Source organism: Neolamprologus multifasciatus, chromosome 18 (assembly GCF_963576455.1).
Source record: "Neolamprologus multifasciatus chromosome 18, fNeoMul1.2, whole genome shotgun sequence".
Taxonomy (NCBI): Eukaryota; Metazoa; Chordata; class Actinopteri; order Cichliformes; family Cichlidae; genus Neolamprologus; species Neolamprologus multifasciatus.
In genome coordinates this window covers 24,620,317-24,644,171 of record NC_140456.1, presented here as the reverse complement: position 1 = coordinate 24,644,171, position 23,855 = coordinate 24,620,317, and the positions used below count along the sequence as shown (strand labels likewise).

Here is a 23,855-nt window from a genome sequence, read left to right as displayed (position 1 = left end):
GTTTTATCCAAACACTGACCTGGTTTAAAGAGAAATTTTATTTTTATTTAAATTACCCAGAACAATTCAAACACACTAACAAAATAGAAACTGGTAATTTTCTACAAAAAAACAAGTTTTTTGTGTACAGTATGAAATCAGCCTAAAATTGCAAGTATCAGTTACACTTCCCACTTGGACATATATACATTGTACAGTATATACACTCAAATGAAATACTGCAAGTACAGTCTGCAAGCTGTTTATTTAAGCACTGGAATGTGTGTCCGTTGCACCTGTCAGACTTTGGTGTCGTCTAAGGCAGGACAAGAGAAATCTTCCAAAACCAACACGCATCATTAAAAAAAAAAAAACAGCAATAATAATGGTGATGATCTTGTAGGTACAGCAGAAATTGTTGTGCTGTACGAGAGGAGTTTTCTTCACAGTTGGGGCAGTTTATCAACAGGTGTATCAAATTTGAAGTCTGGGGGGAAAAGCTCTGCAGCCCGTGGGTAGATGAGTCGATACGACTGTCTGATGGTCACATCTGCAACACCAGCAATGTCTCCGATTTCTGTGGAAGAGCATGACAGACAATTCAGCCATTACTATAAGTATATGAGGAATGGCGCCAGTGCATTTTTCTTAACAGCTTTCTTGACAGTAAATACAGACCTTTAACACTCCTCTGACATTAACATCAGTACAAAAACTGCACCAGGAGCTTCATAAAAACGGCTTATGGCCAAGTGGCCTGGAACTAGGTTGACTGGTCGTTTCGCACATGGACTAAAACCTGTGATCAGTGTTTTTAAAGCGGTTAAAAGTTCTAACTTTGAACAGAAACGAGCATTGTATATATGATGAAAACAAGAGGGGCTTTTCTGACAGACTGCTAGTAAAGAAACAACTTAAAACTGTTTCTTTCTCCAAAAATGGTACAAGGTCTGGACTGAAGAGGAGTTAAAAAGCAGCCAATGCCCAAAAAAAACATTGAAAGGCCTTCAGAAAGTCTGGAGACCTATTGCTCAAGACCTCACCTCTCCTTGGAAGCAAAATATAAGGAAACGAGGCGTGGATCAAGACTTAAAAATGGCATGAAAAGTCTACCTGTTGTCTAACTCCAGTCCATAATCTCTTACCTTTCTGGGTCTTCTTCTCTGCTGAAGCTTGGGAAGCCATGTAGATGGCAGCTGCAGCTACAGAGATGGGGCTCCTGCCAGGCACCAAGTCGAGCTCCACGGCCTTCCTGGCGATGAAGGTGGCTGCCATTTGCACCTGTTTGGGTAAGCCGAGGTTGGAGCAGAAGCGGGACATGAAGTCCCCAGTGGTGATGAGGTCTACGCTGGTTTCCAGTGCCTTCAGGATCAGTTTGAAGCACCTACCGATCTCTTTCTTTGAGATCCGGGACACAGCGCAGATCTCTGCAGAGGAAAGGAGATTTTTAGGGGTGGTTGGATGGACTGAAATTACTTTTTTTTTTTTTTAAGGTTTTATCCTTAAGCACATCCTACACTTCTGCCTCCTGACTACTCCTGTAAATAACATTTACTGATGGCACCACATGAATAACAAACAGTCCTGTGTTGGCTTATTCCATGAAAATGTGAGTGAGCGAGCAAAAAGAAAACACATAAGTTCTTTATGTGAATACATTTTGTCCAGAACACAACACAGAGTTATATATAATCATTTAAACAAAGATAGTAAATTACTCAAAATCACACAAGACAAATTTATTCTGACCTTTAAAGGTTCGCGGCACACCCTCCTGTCTGCAGGCGATGTAGAGACAGGCTGACGCGATGGCATCATTGGCTCGGCCCTTCAGGCTCTTCTGTTCATAAACCTGCTTAAATAAGTTGTTTGTTCTGTCCTGAGGGGGAAAAACATTATTTACACTTTAATTTCAGTGTCATGGATTTTATGCTTCTGTTAGAATTTAACTGCATTTTAACAGTGTGATGTTTGTCATCACATGACCTTAAAACAGGGAAGTCATTTCATTCAGCTGAGACTTCAGTGCGAAAAACAACAACAAGAACTTTGGTAAAAAGAACAAAGGAAACAAAAACAAAAGCAGTTTTTTGCACACAAGCGGGATTTATGTTTCTTTCTGCTCTCCATTAGCACTCTGTTAACTTTTAACATCTCATTAGATTCACTTTCTATTTCACAGTCTGTCACCTGTTCACAATGACGACAAAAAGCAGATGAAGTTATCTGTGCTGAGCAACTTTCTCTGCTCTCAGTGCGACTGTTAGGCCACAGCAGAAAATATTTTTACAGGTTATTATTTTTTGTTACTTACTACGATGTTCCTCGGCAGGTTGATGCGATCCGCCATGGTGCTGATCTCTTTGAAGGCGTTGAGCATGGCCCGGTCAGAGCTGGTCATGGTTCTCCTGTTCTGGTACTTTGAGTTCCCGAATTCATCAAAGCTGGCAGCTCCTGTTCCCTGTGGAGGTAAACGGTGCACGTTTACCAGTGAAATTATTTCATGTGAAACCATAGTAACGTCAAATAAATTACAGCTAAAAATTTAATTCACTCAATATTTTTGTACCCAAACTGAGCCAGTACACTTGACTTCTTCATTCAGCCACTAAAAGTAATTTTTCTGTTCAGCAATATCAGTAAATAAGTAATTTGCAATCTAACAATAATGTGCTTTGCTATTTTTTTCTGCATTTCTTAAGTACTGTACATTCTGTTACAGTGGATGCTTATTTTAAACAGAATTAAACATTGAAAATATTTAAATGATTAAGTCCGCCTATATGAAAGTGATCCCTGAGCCAAAAGCTCAGAACCTACACTGCTCTAATTCTATTTATGATGTCAAAATTAGGGGACATCCCCTAATATGGTCATTCAGGCTCACAGGACAGCTAATCAGAAGAAATTTTGTGTAAAGGAGAAGAGCTAATGACGTCCCGTGACATCATGATGCTATACCTGCTGCTCTGTCTGTGGCTTTTCCTCAGACTCGGGGACCACGGTATAGTTTCTGTGTAGCCAGGTTTAGCAGGGTTTCAAAAATAGTGGTTTTAATTTTCCTGATGGAGATGCTTTCATGTCTCATTGAGTAATGCCGCTGACTAGCTATTCGTCGGCATACAGTCTGCTGACATCACATTTTTGGATCGCCTTGGATTGTCCCAGTCAAATAGGAACTAAAAAAGTACCTCCTACCAGGTACAATTATTTAGTCTCAGGAAAACCTTAAAAACCGTGTCTAGCTGTGCCAAGGCAATCCGAGCACATACTAATAGAAAAGCTACTCTAGCAGCCATCTTTAATAGGGTCAAAACAAAAGGTTGGCTTTTTATTTCAAACAGTCTCACCTTGCTGATCATGGTAGTTAAGTCCCCTCCATTGAGTAATGGGTTCTGGGCGTCTCCCACTCTGGATGGGTCCTTGAGGGCTTTCTCATTAGAAAACGTTCTCCACTCTGAGCCCACATCAATTACACGATCACCTGAACATATGATTTGGATAACTGAATAAATATTCATTTAATACAACATTTACTATTCAAACTATCAATAGATCAAGATCAAGTTCTTGAGCTGAAACATTTCACTGTATTACAGCTTGGACTGAATGAGGCATTTCTGATGAAGCGTCAGCTTTTAAATTGTTGCTGATTATATAATTTTCTGCAAACTGATGCCAGAAATTAAAATGCTTACGATTTAAAGTTTACTTTCAACTTGACTACCTAACACCCACAACTTAATCTTCAGCTGCTCGTTTATCTGTTTTGAAGTCACATCCACTGCTCTGAAAAGGGTTACTCTCTGATAGATATAACTGACACAACAGAAGGTTTTCAGGGATTCACCAACACTCGAAAAGCTTTGATGGCTGCTGCTGTTCCTTGTGCCTGGTAATATTTCATCCTCTGAAATAAGTTACCAGAAGATGGTGCAATAATATAAGCAAATTCATTCAAAGACATGCTCAGAATTTAAGTTTCAAACACTGCTGCTACTATGTCAGTCCTCCTCTATTGTCTTTCTTTGGCTCTTCCACTACATGTTCTCCTACTACGCTCCATTACTACTACTGCGGTTTTGAATATGGCTCAATTATTTTACACCAAAAAGGAAAAGATAGGGGTGTGACATCAGCAATGAGGCAAACTGTCTGAACAAGGCCATTGCATTCTTCAAGTTATTATGACTGTCTCTTCCAGGAACTGTGGACTGGGGTTGAAGATTAGATTTGATATTTTAATCCTGTTTTTCTTGCCATCCATCAGTACTCCTAATATCTCGAGGCAAAGTGACATTCATCTCCTTAGAGGCTAACCAAAGCTATGGAAACGGGAACAGAGGGCACTTAAGCTTGCATTAAAGGGCAGCGGGCGTCTCTATTCTCTCGGCTAACCTGCTCTGTCCTGAAGGGGCTCATTAGAGGAGAGCTCGTTGCTCCCTAAAGCTTTGTCTAATAGCAAGCATCAAGCTTTTTGCCTCTCATACTATATCTGAACCTTTACACAAAACACATTCCCTACTTTAACTCTATCCACAAGACAAAAACCTGTCATGTCACCTGACATCTATGGATAATTTTAAACAAAATATTTAATTTACTTATACACTTTTGGAAAATGTGGCCTTGCATAGCTTGGAATTGAACTATGATGACAAAGCAAATGAGTTCAGGAAGATGTGTGCTGAAAAAAACCCAGTTCAGTTCAGTTTAGTTGAGATAACAAGTACAGGAAACCAAATACAGGATGTGTTCAGTGGAAGCTTGATCTAAAACCATGTATACTTGCCTACTACAAGGCCACATTCAGGGCAGATCATGTCCCCTGCTCTGTAGTCCTCCACCAGACAGGCATCAGGGTGGTTGGGACACTGAACTCTGGGAAGGGCCAGAACATCTGGGCTGCAGAAACAAACAGATAAGAGGTCAAAAGCAAGAAAAGTTTAAAAACAAAGGCAAAGATGGGGAGGGGTAGAGAGAGAATTTGTGTTCAATTCATGACACTAAACATAACTTTTACCCACAAAGTCAAATCTAAATGAAAAATAAAGATTCAAACGGCCAATTCATAAAAGACTACTCAGAGTAAAACATGGGAACATAACACCAACTGTTCTGAGAGGGCAAATTTACATACATACACACTATGTTACAGTCTAAATATACTTCACCTTTTCAGTTTCCTTTCCCTTTTTGTGTTTCAGAAGAAGTGCCTAACTGAATGTTCACCAACAACACATCTCACAAAGCAAGTAACAGCATCAAAAACACAAAGATAGTAGCTAGCAACAGTACTTTAAACACAAGGCTGTTTTGGTGACAGGTTCATCTCACTGTTCTGATAATCTTTAAGACACACTAGTGTTCAAAGGTTTGAATTCAATCATAAACCTAGTGTTTTTTTGTTTTTTGTTTTAACTGTAACAAAACAGGGCATGGAACAAGACATGGGAACAATACACACACAAAGTAATATACTGGTATAAACAGTAATATGAGATTGTGTGTGCCGCATGGATGTTTACAGCTCTACTCGGTCTAAAAGCTGGGATTTACAAACATGATAAGAAATAGGGGGCCGGAGATGGCAGCATAGTGGTCTGGCACGATCAAACTGACTTGTACACAAAATAACTTCAACCAAGACTCTGTGTGCTCCCCCTAAAAAGCTTGAACTGGTAATAAAAGACTAAAAGAAAAAAACGAATGGCTCACAACAAGCATTAATCAGCTGGACGTTAGCAGAAATGCGGTGTAATGAAGAACAGGAAAAAAGATCTAACAAAATTCAAACTACGCTTGACCAAAAGTTGAGCAATTTAGGTGATGCAGCAGAAATGCTGGTCAACAACAACCACACAACGGGACAGTTAAAATAAACTGAAGATAAAAAGCCACCCACACTAAAATCCTCAACTTCCTACATCAAGAAATTAGTAACTGCTGTGGATGCTCAGGTTAAATCTGTCTCACTCTTTGATCACTGAAGAAATAGTGTCCTGTTGAGTTCCACTCTGTCACTCTTCATCCCTTTATCACATATGGATTACTAAAACTGTCCACATACCTAAGTAAAGCCTCCCATAAACATCTGCAGGTTGTTTAAAACACCTGTTCTGACTGAGTCTTCCAGCTATTCACATTTCACACTGTTGTTAATTCGGTTGCACCGACTCCCCATTAACATCCACGTTAAGATCCTGAGTTTGACTTTTAGGGTTATGCATGGACAGGCACTATTGTACATCAGTGAACTTTTACATCCCTAGCATGTTCCCTGAAATCATGTGATCGGGGCCTGTCGGCTGTGCATCATACAAGGCTGAGAACTAAATGAGAAACAATTCAGACTCTGGAACTCTCTCTCCCACTGAGCCTGAGATTGTTGAACTCTTTTTTTTTTTTTTTTTTTTAAAAACAGCAGCTTAAAAGTTTTTTGAGGCATTTCACACAATTATTTTACCCTGGTCTGACTCAGCTGATAAGTTTGCAAACTTGTAGCTCATCCCCGTGGTTTGGTTTGTTTTCACACAGAAAAATTCAAGTGAATGTCAAGCGAATAAAAAATGTGTCACAACAAATCATATGAGAATGTTCAGTGCGTTCACTGGCCAGATGTGTCTGGGGTGGATTGAACAAAAGTAAATGCGGTTAGTTGAAAGGAGATAGCCTTGAGTTATATATATAGCTATACATTCTTACTTAGTTTAGGTAATCTGTGACAGTAGTGGGTGTTGTTCCTCGCCGCAATGCCGAAAAGTAACAGAACAGTCAAGGAGTGGGAGGTTTCTGATTAAGGGTGGATGAAACAAATAGGTATCTTTTTTATCTGTTTAATCAAGAGAAATCCACATCTCTTTGACAGATGCTTGTCAATACATGACCGCTGGTGGGTCTGTAACCACACAAGGTGTTATACACAAATGTACATTTCTGGCATTGGCAAATTAAACTGTAATCCACTTTTTTTAGATCATGGATGGTAATCTCTTCACTGTTGGTGGATTTCTGATTTATATTACATTAGGGGTGGGTTTCGATTATCGATTTTCTGTGTTTTATCCTAAGTTACTTTGATACAAAGGCATCTGATGTGATGCTTACACCTTTGATAAAGTCTCACAAGTATCAGCTTTCTTTTTATAGGTATAAAAATATGTATATGTACTGATAAATGATAAGAATTATAATATTTCTTACTGTCTGGGGCAAAATTTCCCTGATTCAAATCGAATCCATTCGGGACCTTGTGAATCGGAATCGAATCGATTCTAGAAATCTGTGATAACACCCAACCCTATATTACATACGTCCGATATTGAATTTGAAAAAAAAAAGCATCCATCGGGTTTTTACATCTTTGCTAGGTAAACTGGAAATACTTCACAATAGCAATCATTAAAAGAGTGGATGTGAAACTGTCAGTCAAATTAGCTCAATCAACTGCATTTTACTCCTTCATACGCACATCCTTACGGTGCCACTGATAGGAAAATCAATAACGTAAGAAACTTTAAATGCAAAACTTATTTGGTAAACTACAGTAATTTATTATACGTGCGTAAAGGAGGGTACGTCAAACCACTGTTGTGTAAAGGTAGACGGACTGCACGGGAAACTGCGTGTGTTTACAAATGATTCACAACTGCTCACTGAGTGGTAACGTCAACAACACATTAGCTTCAGTTTCAGCTACACACCATTGTAATACACGAAAAAAGTTGAAATGGTGGACAAACAAGTCTACAATGCAAAGACGATAACGTGGCAAAAAGCAGGAGCATCAGCACCACATCGCTGTGCAACAAAAACACCGACTTCCGGTGACATCTAATGATTAGCTGCTAGCCAGCTAACTAGCTGTGCTAACAATTAGCATAATGAAACGAACATCGATCGGTAAGCACAGCGACGTATAGTGTTTTAGCTTTAGTAACCACGACGCACACCAGTATTTGTTCTTATGAATTAATATTCTTAGAACCATATGCAAAGAAAGTATATGTATTACATTTACTCGGCTCTACCACTTACCGGCTTGTAGACGCCATGTCACTCCTCGCTCTGTCTCAGATTCAAAGAAACAAACGAGTGCGGCACCTCTATTTATAACCTCTTCTGATCACGTGCCCATATGAGTACGGGAAGACAAAAAGACCAAATTAAATACAGGTAGCCTTCCTTTTAAGTTGGGCTGTAAAAATTCGTTACATAAATACGCAATATTTGTTTTGTTTTTAGGAGATTTTCATTTATTGTCAAGAATGACGTACAATGACAACACATTAATGGTTTAGCGAGCTAAGCGAGCCTAACGTTAGAGTTTTCTGTGACATGAACGTGTCTGTTTATTTGACCAAACCGTACTAAAACCACTAAATGAAGTGCAAAGTGGCTTTCACAAGAATGTGATGCATTATAAACACCTATAAAAACGTAAATAAATGTTGTTATGTTGTGTTACGGATTCAAATATTGGGAATGGATACAGGAGGAAAACCAAAATAACAACACTGGTCCGGCCGGGTCAAGTCAAACGATGATTTAATGAACACACGCGTGGGAGATGGACACCATACAGCAGACAGCATCAGATCTCAAAATGGTGGAGCCTTGATCAAACTCTTATAGCCTCTAGTGGCCCCCACCTAATCATAAAAGCCTAAACATTCACATTCTTTCTCACACAGCGCCTAAGCTACGACCTTGGCTCCCTGTTTATCTGCTCCTGGTGAGATGGGGCAGAATGCTCTGTTCTCTTCTAATCAGACAAGTAAGGTGATGACTTTCTGTGAACAATATTTCTTATAACTCAGCAATATAATGCATCATAAAACAATATCATCCATTCACAATAAATCAGCAGTCTAATGTAATGCAAATCAGTTTACCAAATGTAATAGTTATCACCTTCTTCTAATTCAGGAGCATAATGCAAACTAAAACTACATAATAATTCACAATCTTTAATTAGGGGTCTAACATTGCATAAAGTAATATCATAATCCGACAATTCCCCCTGATGAGCTCTTTAGACATAAAGAGCTCACTTCCACCCTGCAATCCAGTGTTGCCGGGTTCATTTCTCCTTACTCCTCAGGCCCTTTGTCCCCCTGTTGGGTGAACCATATGTGAGATGACCTCTGTGTTTACGCAGTTCAGATGCAAGAAAAACTTTTATTACAACAACAACAGTAGGTACAGATGATACTCCCATCACTCCCCAGTTCTCCCACAGCTTTATTTCGGTGCTACCTTATACCCTCCAAACGTACTCAGACTAGAACCTCTGTCCGAGGAGCTTTTAACCTTTATTTTATTGCTGTAGGCACCAGTGTCTTCCAGTCGGGTGATCCTCTGCTCTTGTTTCCTTCAACCTCAGGGGTTAGACAACCCTTCAGTCGTTGCACAGATCAGGGGATTATTCTGCCCCGATTTCAAACAATGATCTGTGTATTCTGGGATCACAGCTGTGTTCCCCAGGAAAAGGAACAGAAAGGTGTTCTCCTTATGACCAACAGCCTCTCGAACGTCGTTGGTGTGGTGTTCCTGGATTTCCGTCAACCCCTTCATGGTTATTGCTATGTTTATGGGATCCATCCTTTTGAGGTGACCAGCTGGAGCCCAAAATGCCATGACACTTGAACCCAGTTGATGTTTCCGCAGTCACCGTATCTGTCTCTGCTGCCAAGGATCCTCGTATATCTGTGACCTCGTCTGGTGTCTGTTCCTTTCTCTGTAAGAGACAGAAAACCAAAACACCTCTCTTCCTAGCTCTAACAATCTAATGTTGCTGTCTACTGATCTTTTGGTGGTTCAGAATTGGTTTAGAATATTCAGAATGTCCCAAGGACTTATCCTAATTTAGTGTATGTGTGTGTAAGCGTGTTTGCATTTAGCCCGCTGCACTCAAGGCATTTCCTACACTTTATCAGTCCGGACTATCGCCGAACGAAGCTTATGACCTTCAAAAGACCGAGTGCCAACTCATTATAAGCACATTTGCAAGATATGTATAAAAATGATTAAAACCACTCATTCTAATAAAAGACAAACAAATTAGCCATTTCTAATTCTAACATGTGTCCATTCAATGAAGCTAGAAAATTAAAAGAAAAGGTTAGTGACCTCATATCTCAAAAAGTATCAGAGTTTCTCCTGTCCAGTGTCGTTGCTCCAGTCTTGTTATCCAGTGTTAGGGAATGAAATCAATTTAATTGTCATGTTAGATCTGTTCAACTCCTGGCTCCGCCCAGAGCCTGCGTCTTCACAATCGTCTACAAACAAAACCTGTATTAACATGAACTTCACTTCAACATGAACTTGTTGACTACTTTTGACACCTGTAGATAGAAGATTAACATGGGGTTATCACAATCACTGTAATACAAATGTTAATATGTCAATAGCTTCAATAAATGTTCAATGCAATGCTTGTTATATGATTCTGATGTAACAATAATACTGATGCTAAAATAACAGTAAAACACACCCTTTTTATCCCTTACTGACCACAGCAGGGGCATCTATGTTTTAATTCAGCCATGAAGCTCACCTGATTCATCACTGAGCCCCACCGGCACTGGCATTTGACAGGGTGGTGCTGCATATTCTTCCTTTAATGTCACTATTTTCAATCTGTTAATTAGAATGCTTAAACATGAAGTAGACTACGTCCACTACAAGTCAATACAACTGTGAATGTGGCCAATTATCAATCTATTACCAATCAATAACAAAAAATAGCTTTTATTTTATGCATGCTTTTAGTCAACCACTCACCCACAGGATCTCCAATCCCAGAAAATTCCTTCTCCTCATTTAATAAGTCTGTCCTCCTTCCATGCCCTGGTAACAGGTCCATCCAGAGCTGTATCATTATGAAATATACATACAACAAGCCAAACCACACCTTGGTCACACCAACCCTTTTCCGCCCTGAAGATGTCCAACGCCATCTTAGTCTGGACTGTCAAAGGTGATTTTAACGCTGATTGTTCCGACAATCCATTTATAACATTTCCTGGTCAGATTAGCCAATCTCTGCACACTGGAATAAACATAATCAACATGATCAACATTTTTCCTGTGTGTTATTTCACCATCTTATTGATTCCAACGCTCCATCCTTATGTGGTTTGCTACATTATGTTTATCTAGAACTCCACTCTGTCTCTAAATGTTTGAAGAATTTTTCATGTTTGGGGTCAAGTTTTAAGAATTTGACCATACGTGAAATTAATGGTGTTATCACCCCCATCGGGGCTTACCTTTCCCACTTCTGATGATATTCCTCCCTATTCTTTGCAAGTACCCCCTTTTGGTGGCGAGAAACTGTTGGTGTGGTCAAGTGGGTGCTGTAAAAACAAAAGCTCAGGACAGAACAGTTATCAGTCATGTACTTCATACAAAATTAGCATATATTAAATTTCATATTGATCCTCTGAATGTAATGATACATTTTAATTTTAATTTATCAAAGCTAAACACAATAATTTTTCTTTATTTTGCTCTTGTTCTTGTGCAGCACCACATCTCAGCACATGCCCCTGTCGGTTCTATCTTACTTTTCTAAATTATTGACTATTTCAATGGAGAACCTAAATGACGTGGACCAAGGTTTGTTATTACATATCTCTATTTTGAATGTGACAAGTCTATCATTCCCCTGTTATTCATAGACATCAATAGAGTTTTTGTCTTTATCTATCAAAATTAATTGGCTTTTTACAGTGGCCTGCTATGGTTAATAATAACATGTTCAGTCTTGAGTGAAATCAAAGCTTCTCTTCACTTTAGCATTTAACATTCCCAACAATATAATGTGCTGCATTAATCGAAACACAGCTAATAAAACCCAATTTTCTTGATGGAAACATCAGTAGCTCAAAATTAGCAACCAAAGGGTTAAGTCTGCAGTTCACACTCATGTGACGCTACAGCCTCCCCCTTTAGTCTCTGTCCTCCTTCTACTCCTGCAAAAACAAAACAAAGCGAGACAAAACATCCACCCTTCTTTTACAGGCGGGGTGAATTGTTTGTGGACATTTACTAATCCTAAAGTCGGTACCGTTTTTGTCTCAGTATCAAGTCAGTTAAAACTTTTAGTCGTCAGTCCATCACAGTCCAGTCACATGCATACATTCACACACATTCATACCAGATATTGCTGATAATGGAGTCTCACGCGCAACCTAATCAAGCCTCCATCACCAGCAAGATGACGTCATCATTTTAAAGGAAAACAGTTCCTTGTTTTTTGGACTGGATTGACTCGCTGCAATCCTTTTAGGCTCAGGACTTCTCATGTGATCAATGTCCCATATAAGTGAATTTCTCCAGAGCCCATTATAATCATGGAGAAAAATACTTTGCAACTGTTTTCAGTAAGAATGTTTTATAGCGCTTTAAAGTTCAATCTCTCAGGCCTGGATTAAAGAGCTGATTTGTTAAATCAGGAACTCACAAAATACCAAAATATCACCACCGGTGGATCACTCCTCTCAGATGTTCTTATTTCAGTGCACTGTAACAAAAGCAAAGACAAACGTACCCAATAAAATACTCATATAATAACAAATACTGGGGCCCGTTGGAAACATGTCCAAGCATAAAACCACCTTTCTCTCTCTTAGAGAAAGAAAACAATCCAGACCTCACTGATAAAATCAACCTAGTGTTAAGCAAAACCCAAAATCAACCAAAACTTCACCAGAAAGTTTTCCTCCGTCCCGGGACAATATTGTGTAGGCATACAGGTACCGTAACTTCTTTTTGCACTGACAAAAACGTGTTGGACTTATTTGATTCAATAGTGGACACTAGTTGCACACAAATGTTTTGCTTTGGTAAAAACTTAAACAACTGAGTTAAATCAACACAACCTTTTCATATTCAATAAACCTGTGCATTTTGTGTTCATATAACACGATTAAAACATGTTCAGATGGAGTAAGTTGAGCTCCTGGAATATTTTAATCCTTCACAATTCTGTCATTTTATTTCAACAATATTCAATAACTTTTATCCAAATTCTACTTGGTCCCTTAAATACTACATGTTGTCTTCATATTGCCTACGGTTCAACAAAGTCTAAATTCTGGTTACCATAAAAATTGAATGGGTCTACAACAACTACCATCCTCCTATCTTTATCCTAATTGCACGAGGGCTGGGAAATAACTCTCAAGTGATAGGTTACGAGGCAGGGTGCACCCCGAACCGGTCACCAGTCTATCACCTAGAAACAAACAACCATTTACACTTACATTCACGGATAATTTAGAATCATCAATTAACCTAACTCTAACAGCTTTATGACTTTTCACTGTGGCAGGAAACCAGAATACCCAGAGAGAAACCACTGCAAACTAACCAGACTGTGGACTTGCACCCAGGACCTTCTTACTGTGGAGCAACAGCACTCACCAGCATGCCAACAATGTAGGAAATACAGGGAAGCTATGATTTCCTGTTGAATTTTGTACAGATCTTTAAAGCCTGAGGCGATTGTGTTAAATACACGTGGGATGCTTACGTAAATCCAAGGGCTGGCCCCCTTTTCTTCTTTTTATTTTATATTTTATTATTGTTATTATTTTTATTTTTATTTTTTTTTAATTTTTTCAGTGTGTTCCTCCTTCAATTAAATCTCAATCACAAAAATGTGGCACTCCGAAATAAGACTCACACCGTTAATTCATCATTTTCACTCTGTACCACTGCTCCTTATCAGGCTGTGTGAAGCACAGTAAACAATTCAGTCGAGGCCTTGAGCCATAAACAGACATCACTCACAGACATTGTTTTCATAACCAAACTGCTCTAGACCCTGTCCCCTAAATCTACACAAATGCCCTCTGGGTGACATGAAATGCATTTAACCAATTAACAATCAATTATTTCTTGTTGTTGTAACAAATTCTGTATTTGGACATTTGTGTGCAGCATTTTGCGTATCAGCATAGCATTTGTTAGTAAAGCATTCTTCATTGCAACAGCGTGTGTGTATCACTCTTCATTGCACAAACATGTGTATGTGTGTGTGTGGATCACTTCTCAGTGAATTGAATCAGCATTTCGATTTGTGTGCGTGTGTGTGTGTCATTTCTCAGTCAATCAACGAGTGCATATGTGTTCATATGTGTGTTTCTCTTAATTCTGAGTCAGTGTGTGTAGATGTGTGTGTTTGTGTGTGTTTGTGTTCATCACTTTCCTGTTCTGGTGTTCTGGGTAAACCAAGGCCTGAAGCGCGCTCTGGGGTCCTGCCCTCCCCCTTTTCAGTCCGTTTGGGTCCATTGGTGCTGCTGCCCAAAGTTCTCTCCATACTGGTTCTGGCCCCAATTGAGGCAGTCCTTTTCTCCAGTGTCCTACATCTTCTCCTTGTCCAGCTCCTCCTTAACTTGACCCTTGTTGCTTCTGTAGCTCCTTCAGGGTTTGCTCCTTGTGTTGGAGCTTCTCATCAGGTTTGGCAACCTCCTGCTCCAGCAAGCTCCGGCCTGATTTTAAGTCCTGTATCTGGGACTCCAAGCCTGACTGATGGGTTCGATTAGCAGCCAGCTCCTCCTGAGGCATGCTCAGTTTCTGCTCTGATGTCTTGAGCTCTCACTGAGGGCAGAAACCTCAGAGTCTTTTCCGTACACGTCAGATTGAAGTTTATTGATGTTTTCCTTGCTTTGCTTCCACGGCCTTCTGCAGCTCTGCTGTTCGGCTCTTCTCAGAGGTCAGCTCCTGGCCGAGCCCCGACACCTGTGCCTCCAGCTTATGTTCTTCTGGTGCTTTTGTCCAATCTGAGGTGCCTCCTGACCTCAGTTACTCCTCGTGTCTCTGGCACGCCCTTTTTGCTGCCCGATCATCCGTGTTGGTCCGTCACTGTCCTGCACAGTTTTAATGCAGAGTTGTTAAGGTCAGCATTCTTTTGCTCGGCCTCACTTTTTCATCCGGGCTTAATAGGCGTCTCGTCACAGCTCTGTCAGCTGAAGCTGTCTGGAAATCTCCCCCGTGTCGTGAAACGGGCCTTGGATTTAACGTTCTCCGTCTCCGCTGCATGAGATCTCTTTCCTGCAGCACTGTTGACATTCTCAGGCTGTTGTTGTGAGTCCAGCTGCTGTAGCATTTGGTCAGGGTCACATCAAAGATGGTAGAAGGGAGAGCAAAGATGGTAGAGGGGAGAGCAGGAGTCCAGGTCAGCCTCGGCTTTCCGGGCCGACAAAGCAGCCTGTAATTAAGCATAAAGAGAAAAAACAAAAACAAAACAAAAACAGACGAAAAGGAAAATGATGTTGTTTTGGCTGTGTTATTCAGAGAGGGGCCAGGCCCTGTGTCAGCCTTCTCCCCCCCCTTTTTTTGTTTTTTCTCACTATATAATCAACTCCTAACCCACCAAGTTGACAGGACAACACAGGTACACGTTAAAATTCTTAGGATCATGTTTAATAATTCAAAAAAGGAATTTTATTTCATTCAGTAATCACTTATATTAATCAATCAGAAAAAAAACATGTCACAATTCGACTCTTTTAACCACTAAATTTATTATTTCATCACTGGTTTATCATACCAGTGTCTGTCATTTTGAAGTCAAGTTGTTGTCCTGCAACCCAGAGAGTTTAATTGTTAGTAGTGGATAGACTTTATCATTTAACATCAGGTGTATGTTAAGTTTCGCTGCTTTAAACTTGCTGGAAAATCTTCACGTGTTCATGAATGTAAGCTGTTTCTTCATTGTGTGTAAGCGTTTGTGGGTGGGTTATTTTAACTTTTTTTCTCCAACAAGGCATTTCTCTAATTGTGTATGTTTTTAATTTTGTTTCCCAAATTTTGATTTCCCACCTTAAATAACAGCATTCCATGTCTTCAGCCAGGAATTAGAGCTTGCTTGTGAGATTCAGGGACACATGGTGCCAAAAACAATTCAGTGAAAAACTTGCCTGAAAATTTCCAGTGATGGTAACCGATAACTGGAGGAGAAGATGTCCTTTAAGCTTCTTTTTCGGGTGGGGACAAAGTGAGAGGTCAAACTGTAAAATTTTGAGCCAGAGCTTGGCCTGTGTGTCGTCCCAATTTTATTAATCTATCCTTTTGCTGCTGTACTCAGGTCTCCAGGTTGAGAGAAATCCACCTGTATTAAGAGACTAAAACATTCATTTACTATTTTTCTTAAAACATCCATTTGGTTCATCTGCCTAGATTTTACTCTCTCTTGGTGCATAGTTCACACAGTCAGGCAGTTGCCTTTTATGGGCATGCAAGTTTCCGGTCACTTACCCCCAGCAGCTGCGAAACTCAGCCAAACATCAAACATTCACCGTAGTCATTCAAAACTTTATTTGTAATATTATAATCAGCAAAATCAGCGTTTTAATTACAGGCATGTATCATTGTTTGCAAATCATACTTATAAAACTCAATAACACGCTAAACAGGAAGTCCTCTGTGGGCTTCACAGCAGCCACCTCATTTGCATGTTCACACACTATCTAAAAATAGCTCGCAGCGCTGCAGCGCGCTGTCGTCACACACAGCCTCGTTTCACACTCAACTTTCTATTATATTACAAAGACGTCTTATATTTACAATCACTCTCAGGCCTGAAAGTTTTAGCGCCTACACAATTTTGACAAATTTAAGATAACGGGTCCAACCGAAGAAAGTCCAACTTTTTTGTAATCAATTAACCAGTATCAGACTCTAACTGTATCTGGCCTCATCTCTAAAGTCCCTAACTCAATTTAAAGTGTCCAAAAAAGCGCAGATAAGGAGCCTCTAACTCCTAGCTTGTTCCAGGATGCCCTGTACCCCACAGTCAAGCCAACTGAACTAACCCTGTTCGCCGACAGGTCAAGGTCGCCAGGAGGGAGCGTAACCTCCGGGCTATGCGCCTCTTAGTGGCCTCTAACCACCGTTCTCACAAAATTTATAATACTTTTAAACCGCCGTCAACCCTCTAAAACAAGAGTATGACTGACGCAGATGCAACGTTATGGACAATGGAGCCTCTAACTCTCAACATGGCCAACACAGATGCAATCCTTTAGACCAATGGAGCCTCTAACTCACAAAATGACCAATTCCCTATCAAACTACCTGAGCCTCTAACTCAGTATTATTTTCCTTTACCTTGAGCCTCTAACTCAGTATTATTTTCCTTTACCTTGGGCCTCTAACCCAGTATTATTACTTTTAAGCTTATTTCAAGTTTCAAAACTCATGAGATTTTTTCATCAAAATCAAAACAGGCCTTCACCAGTAATTTCAGTGAGTAGACTTTTAATTTATACAGTCCAATTTGGCACAGTTTGGATTTACATTCAACAGGTTGTGCCTCACCTTTAGATATGCCGGCTTGCCCACTCACGTCAGACCACTGGCTCGTGCCTGCCCGTTCAACCACCTTGGACCGTCCAAACCTCCAAAACTTCCATCCCAATACCACAGGACGAGCCCCCAAAACTGTTACGGATTCAAATATTGGGAATGGATACAGGAGGAAAACCAAAATAACAACACTGGTCCGGCCGGGTCAAGTCAAACGATGATTTAATGAACACACGCGTGGGAGATGGACACCATACAACAGACAGCATCAGATCTCAAAATGGTGGAGCCTTGATCAAACTCTTATAGCCTCTAGTGGCCCCCACCTAATCATAAAAGCCTAAACATTCACATTCTTTCTCACACAGCGCCTAAGCTACAACCTTGGCTCCCTGTTTATCTGCTCCTGGTGAGATGGGGCAGAATGCTCTGTTCTCTTCTAATCAGACAAGTAAGGTGATGACTTTCTGTGAACAATATTTCTTATAACTCAGCAATATAATGCATCATAAAACAATATCATCCATTCACAATAAATCAGCAGTCTAATGTAATGCAAATCAGTTTACCAAATGTAATAGTTATCACCTTCTTCTAATTCAGGAGCATAATGCAAACTAAAACTACATAATAATTCACAATCTTTAATTAGGGGTCTAACATTGCATAAAGTAATATCATAATCCGACAATTGATTCTAATCTGTTTCTGACTCCAGCTGCAAAAACACAGAACACCACGAATTTCGTCAATAAAATTAATTTCAGTTTGAACTATTGACAAACTACAGTGACTTTCATGTCTCCTTCATTACACCGTGGGACGGTATCAATCAATCAATCAATCAACCAATCAATCAATCAATCAATCAATCAATCAATCAATCAATCAATCAATCAATCAATCAATCAATCAATCAATCAGTCTTTATTGACAGACTTTATGTCCATAGTTAAAGAAAAAAAAACAAAAACAAAACACAACATATAATCCTTAATGAAAAAATATTTTTGAAGATATAAAACCATGATATACATAAAATACACAATTACTTAAAAGATAAGATAAGACTTTATTGATGAAAATTTTTGTGTTACCTCAGCTCAGGTTCAGATATCAGAAGGAAATACAAAAATACAAATAAGTACAATCAATGAAAAAAGTAAGATAATACACTATACACAATGGTAGCATACACAGTATGTGATTATGGATATGGTTGGAAATATGCAAGACATAAACTATATAGCTTGACATAACTATTGTACCACTACTATTCCTAAAGAAATATTCCTAAAAGAAATCAATAAATACACAAACACTTCAACCAGTGCTTCCTCAGACTGAATGAGTAACAGGAACCACTCACTGTCAGCTTTGTCACTGCTAAAATTATACTGTAATAGTATTTGCCTGAACAAAGAGTTTCCACGTTGTCCATATATGTCATCATCATCATCATCATCATCATCATCATCATTCATTTGATCAGTAATAAAGTGACCAAGGTATTTCACCTTTTATTTTTATTGTCGGACAGTTTAAACACAAGGAAATTCAGTTGTTTATCTTGCTTGGTTCTACATGTCAAGATAGTACTTTTAACAGCATAGTACATTATATCATATAGCACACCATATTCAGTACATGTATTAAGAAGCTACTCTAATCCAGCACTACTTGGACTAAAAACAACCTGTTCATCAGCATACGTATGATGATTCATCAATGTTTTACCTAATATACATCCAGTGTTACAGGTTCTCAGCTGTATGGACAATCATTATCAACGTATAAATTAAATAAAATTGGAGACAAAATCCCACCCTTTCTGACACCATTGCTAACACAAAAGGAGGCAGAAATCCTGCTTCCCCATTTAACCTGCATCTTGTTATGAGCGTACCAGTAAGACAGAATCCAATGTATCCAGGAACTCCCCGTTGCTTCAATTTATCAAAAAGTTTTCCAGGGTTCACTCGATCAAAAGCTTTAGAGGCATCAATGAAACCCATAAGGGCAGATGAAGTTTAAACCCTATTCAAACTGAATGTTCCCTTGAGTGCATATAATCACATGTCCGTGCCACGCTTTCGTTTGAAACCAAACTGATTATCCAGGGAAGAGATGAACACACTAACGCTATCAAACAAGATTTTTTCTAGCACCTTAGATAAAATACTGGCTAGTGCAACTCAATTTAACAGCAGTGTCCTTTGTAACTGCTACAAATAAAATACATAGCATTGAGTCTGGTAGTTTGCCATGAATCATAAACCTTTAATGTCTAATTGTATGCAGGTTAAAGTTTCACTGTCATATTTTAAATGTTTTTTTGTTTTTTGTTTTTTAAATCTCTGATTGGAGGCACTCATATGGATCGTTTTGTGAGAAAGAAGAGTCATGGGCCCACTGTTCTTTACCAGACATGTTGGAGACAAGTGGTGATAATTGGCACTGGGCCTTTCCGTACTTGGAAGTTTTTGGTGACTATGTGGTGATCTCCTTTGAATTTTTTCCTGTAAGAGGATACCACAGAGAGTAGGCCTACTCAAACCTTAGGGCTAATGGATCCACACGGCAGAAAAGCCCAGCAATATCGGCAATCTCCTCCTATCCCGTTATCTCTGGTTTGTGTTGAGCCAGCAAACACAAAGAAATCGTGGCTATGTTGAACTTCACTATACCCCTCACATTTACAGATAGACCACTAAGGCAAACATTTAACTACCGGCCAAACCAGCCTATGCAACAGACACATGGTACTGCATAACCTAATAAATACAAACCTCACATTGCACCAGACTGTGACACAAATTGTGACTGTGGTTAGCCTGTGTTGTAACACAAACCCATCGGTGGCTCAATGGTTGAGAAAAGTTAACTGAATCTTTCACACTTCTTTATTTAAAACAAATCTTTAAACTGCACAGTTTTTTTCATAAGAGGCAACAAAGGTCTGCCAGATTGCTGTCAGTTTGTCTGTGTGACTCAGTACCAGTCTGTGTAATAATTCTTTGGCATATGCAGGAAACCACAGTCGCAAAGACTCAGGTTTTGCGGTAGCAAAATAACAAAGACATACGGATCTGAAGCAACTAAACCTGAGTGAGATAAACACAAATATAATTGTGTTTGCAGCTTATATTAATGTCTGTTGCTTAAAGAAAATGCGTTCAGCTGCAGTCTGCAGCAACTGCATTTTCATTACATCAGCGCATAAGCCAGGACAGTCAGCGTGCATCAGGACAACACCAGATGGAGCTAAAAAATAAAAGCAGTGACTGAGGTGTGGAATATGCACATGCTACGAGAGCTCGGCAATGCTTAGCATGTTTACAGTTATTGATCATCATTCAGCATGATTTGGTTCAGATTTGCTTGAACAGTACCACGACTCTGAGACTGTAACTCTTTGATGAGTGTATACATCTTATATCTGCAAAGCATGACTGATTCTGGCTCATTGAAAAAAAAGCTTTTGTATGGTTATCCTACCAGTATGACTTAAAAAAGAAAAAGAAAAAAAGAAAAGAACACTCCAATGTGTTTCGGCTGTTCAGGAAATGATACAGAGGACAGCTGTGCACTGCGAGATAATCTCATTTTTTGCTGCACAAATGATATTTGCCTGAAACATGGCCTCATGTGATGCGTTTATAAATCTTTTAATATGCAATAGCTTTATGAATATTTTAAAAATGTTATTAGCAATGATCAAAACAGAGGCAACGCAGAAACATAAAAGAAGACCAATGGGAAAATGTCTCTCTTAATGGTAATTTACTAACAATGACAAATATAACATACATACATGTGCAGAATTCAGCGGTCTGTGAGGTTTGTGACTGTGCTGGTCACTCCATTAGAGAAGCACTGCTGAAAGCGGAAAATGGTTACAGTTAAGCAGGCTATGGCACGAGGTTACAAAATGCCTTTCTTACTCAAGATCCCTTTAACCTTTGAAAATATCTTTCACTTTACACCTTCAAAACGGTCCAAATTATCAGGCTTAATGTGTGGCTTTAAGTGCTCCTTCAGCCTTTTCTCCCTGTTTCACTTCCCTAAGTATGGCTTCTTGACAGCCACACTTCCACTGAGACCATTTCTGATGAGGCTTCAGAGAACATTAGATGGATCAACTGAAAAGCCAGATGCAGCTCTCATGTCCTGTGTTAGATTTGTATTGTTGATTGTCATTTATGCTTAGAAATATCTACTCATATATGCTTAGAGTTTTATAATCAATGTCATGTTGGTAGAGGTTTGATCCTTAGTAGTCTGTGGAGACTGTGTGCCTCCCAGAGCACTCTGGCATGCACACACAACTTAAGGTCAGGAGAGAGGTTATATCTGCTCTTACTGATTTATGGTATAGAAGGACACCTACTCTGTATCTGCTTAAGTATAAGAGCCTTTTGTTTAGATGGACCGCTAGACTCCTGGCACCAGCTTTGGGGAGTCTTCACAGGGTCACATCTTGACCCCACACACACACACTTACACGACACACACAGACAAGGTATTCTTTGTCCACATGTATACCTATATGAAACGTCATATGTTAATGAACCTATGCAAAGGAGTGTTACAGGGAACCTGGCTGAGAGTCTGACAGAGGTCAAGTGGGTGGAACGACACTTGGCTCCATGCAGGTCTCTGAACTTAAAATTGACACTTTGCTAAGCTGTCTGTTATGTGTGGACACAACTCATTTCATCTCTTGAGTCATTCAGAGTCATTCTGTATGCTTTAATGATTCCTAACTAAAAAAAAAAAACAAGAAACGTCTGGCTCCTTGGAAGCAAATTGTAAAGAAATGTTCAGTGTCTCAAGATAAAATACTGTTTCACCAAATTACTGGAATCACTGATCTTCTGTTATATTCAAATCTTTTACAATGGACCAAAAGTGCCCCCCCAAGCCTTTTCAAATATTTTTTGTTTGTCTTTCAGTATAATCTTTGTCTTTCTAGTGAAATGTTTGCCTGACTCGTGCTTTTTAATATCACTGATAGCGAAAACCCTTGAATGGGCCAGCTGTTTCTGTGCAGATTCCACTTGGAGAAATAGTTACAAATCACAGCATAATGACATAAAAATGGTAATGTGCTCAGTCTGCTTCTTTGTCTCAAACACATGCAGATGCACACAGAGTAACAACTACCTCAGGGCCTCAGAGGTTGTTATCCATCATTTTCCCGCTGCATCACCACATTATCATTCTTTATGACTGTCATATTACTACATTTTCTTCTCTAAGTATACCCAACAAATCTTTATTGATCGCATTCATCCACCAATCCCAAGCCCTCCCCCAGCACATAGCCAGCATTAGATTAGTTAGTCTAACTAACCAAAGGCTGAATTTCCCTCTCCACTCTGTGCGTGTGTGTGTTTGTGTGTGGGTGAGAGCTGTGTGTTTACAGTGCACGTGGGGGAAATTAACTGCCATAGAAACAGGTCTGTTTGTTTGTCTTTGTTGGTGCTTTGTGGCTTTAAAAGAAGCTGAATGTATGTTTATTTTTCCTACTTCTACACAGGGACCTCACATGTATACATGTGCAGTTATTTCATATTTATTACTAATGCAAAGGCTGACGCAAGAGTGTGATGTTGTGCAGTGCATTCTTTAGAAATCTGAGAAAGAGATCCATGCTGAATAATTTATGCCACTTGTAAGCCTCACCACACCGGCCATAATCCTCACCACAGACACCTAAACGAAAAGAGGTTTGACATGAGGGCAGTGGCCAAATTTAAACCATATGAATGGTTATAAAGGTGGTCATGGAGTGACTGGGAGTTGTGTAACAGCACTTTGTGAGATCAGAAGGTTAAGTGAGTCCGCTTTCTTTTTTCATTCACTTGTCTTTGTGCAAACACAGCCATCACAAGATGGTGTTACTTACTCTGAGCAAATATTTGGCCCCACTGTAGAAATAATACATTTGATATACTCCACTGTATGGATTCTACCTGCTTTCTACAGAGACAAAAATATGCATCGCTGTAATTCTTCTACACGTGTTTAAGTCAGAAACCACTTCCTCTTTTGCGCTTCTTCTTCTTTTTTTCTTTTACACACATCATGTACTCTGAGTCGTCTTTCTTTCATGTCTTTCTCCTCCTGCCTTCTCCTCCCCCCCCCCTCTCAGAGTACAGAAGTAGCGTGAGCACAGCTGCCAGCAGCCTTCGACCGGTTGAAACCTGTATGCATTTCTACTGAAAAGACACTTCCTTCACCCATCACCAGCCAGATCCAGAAAGAGCTGGAAATCAGGAATGAATCTGATACATAGTCACAGTAACAAAGTGTACCCCTGCCTTGTGTGTGTGTGTGTTTAAATTATCTTTTTACTGTAACTTAAGTGAAAGTGTACACTATTTGTAGAAAATACCACTTTTATGTTTCTCCTACCGAGTTGACGTTTAATTTTAGACCAGGTATAAAAACACTCCACGCGACCCCTGTCGTGGTACTACTTGCACGGCCGTAACGCGGACTCGTACGGGCAGTGCTGCGGCCGGCCGTTGACCGTCTGTGACTTTTCCGGT

At 39.6% G+C, this 23,855-nt stretch overlaps 1 protein-coding gene and 1 long non-coding RNA gene across 2 annotated transcripts; both read right to left on the bottom strand.

The window, feature by feature from the left end:
• Positions 1 to 23: 23 nt before the first annotated feature.
• Positions 24 to 8,147, bottom strand: gtf2b (general transcription factor IIB). The gene is made up of 7 exons (XM_085142069.1): positions 8,017 to 8,147; positions 4,772 to 4,884; positions 3,330 to 3,463; positions 2,294 to 2,440; positions 1,729 to 1,858; positions 1,125 to 1,406; positions 24 to 556 (listed from the first exon to the last, which is right to left on the bottom strand). The coding sequence occupies exons 1-7, from the start codon at positions 8,031 to 8,033 to the stop codon at positions 423 to 425; spliced, it is 957 nt and encodes a 318-aa protein (XP_084998195.1). The 5' UTR covers positions 8,034 to 8,147; the 3' UTR covers positions 24 to 422.
• A 5,024-nt stretch (positions 8,148 to 13,171) lies between these two features.
• Positions 13,172 to 23,783, bottom strand: LOC146498019 (uncharacterized). The gene is made up of 2 exons (XR_014870969.1): positions 17,135 to 23,783; positions 13,172 to 17,100 (listed from the first exon to the last, which is right to left on the bottom strand). It is a non-coding gene; the product is annotated as an uncharacterized LOC146498019 (long non-coding RNA).
• Positions 23,784 to 23,855: the final 72 nt, after the last annotated feature.

Coding starts and splice junctions, on each gene's coding strand:
- gtf2b (XM_085142069.1), bottom strand. Junction 2,441..3,329: donor TAACTACCATGATCAGCAAG/GTGAGACTGTTT, acceptor TTACCTCCACAG/GGAACAGGAGCTGCCAGCTT. Junction 557..1,124: donor AGAGAAGAAGACCCAGAAAG/GTAAGAGATTAT, acceptor GCTCTTCCACAG/AAATCGGAGACATTGCTGGT.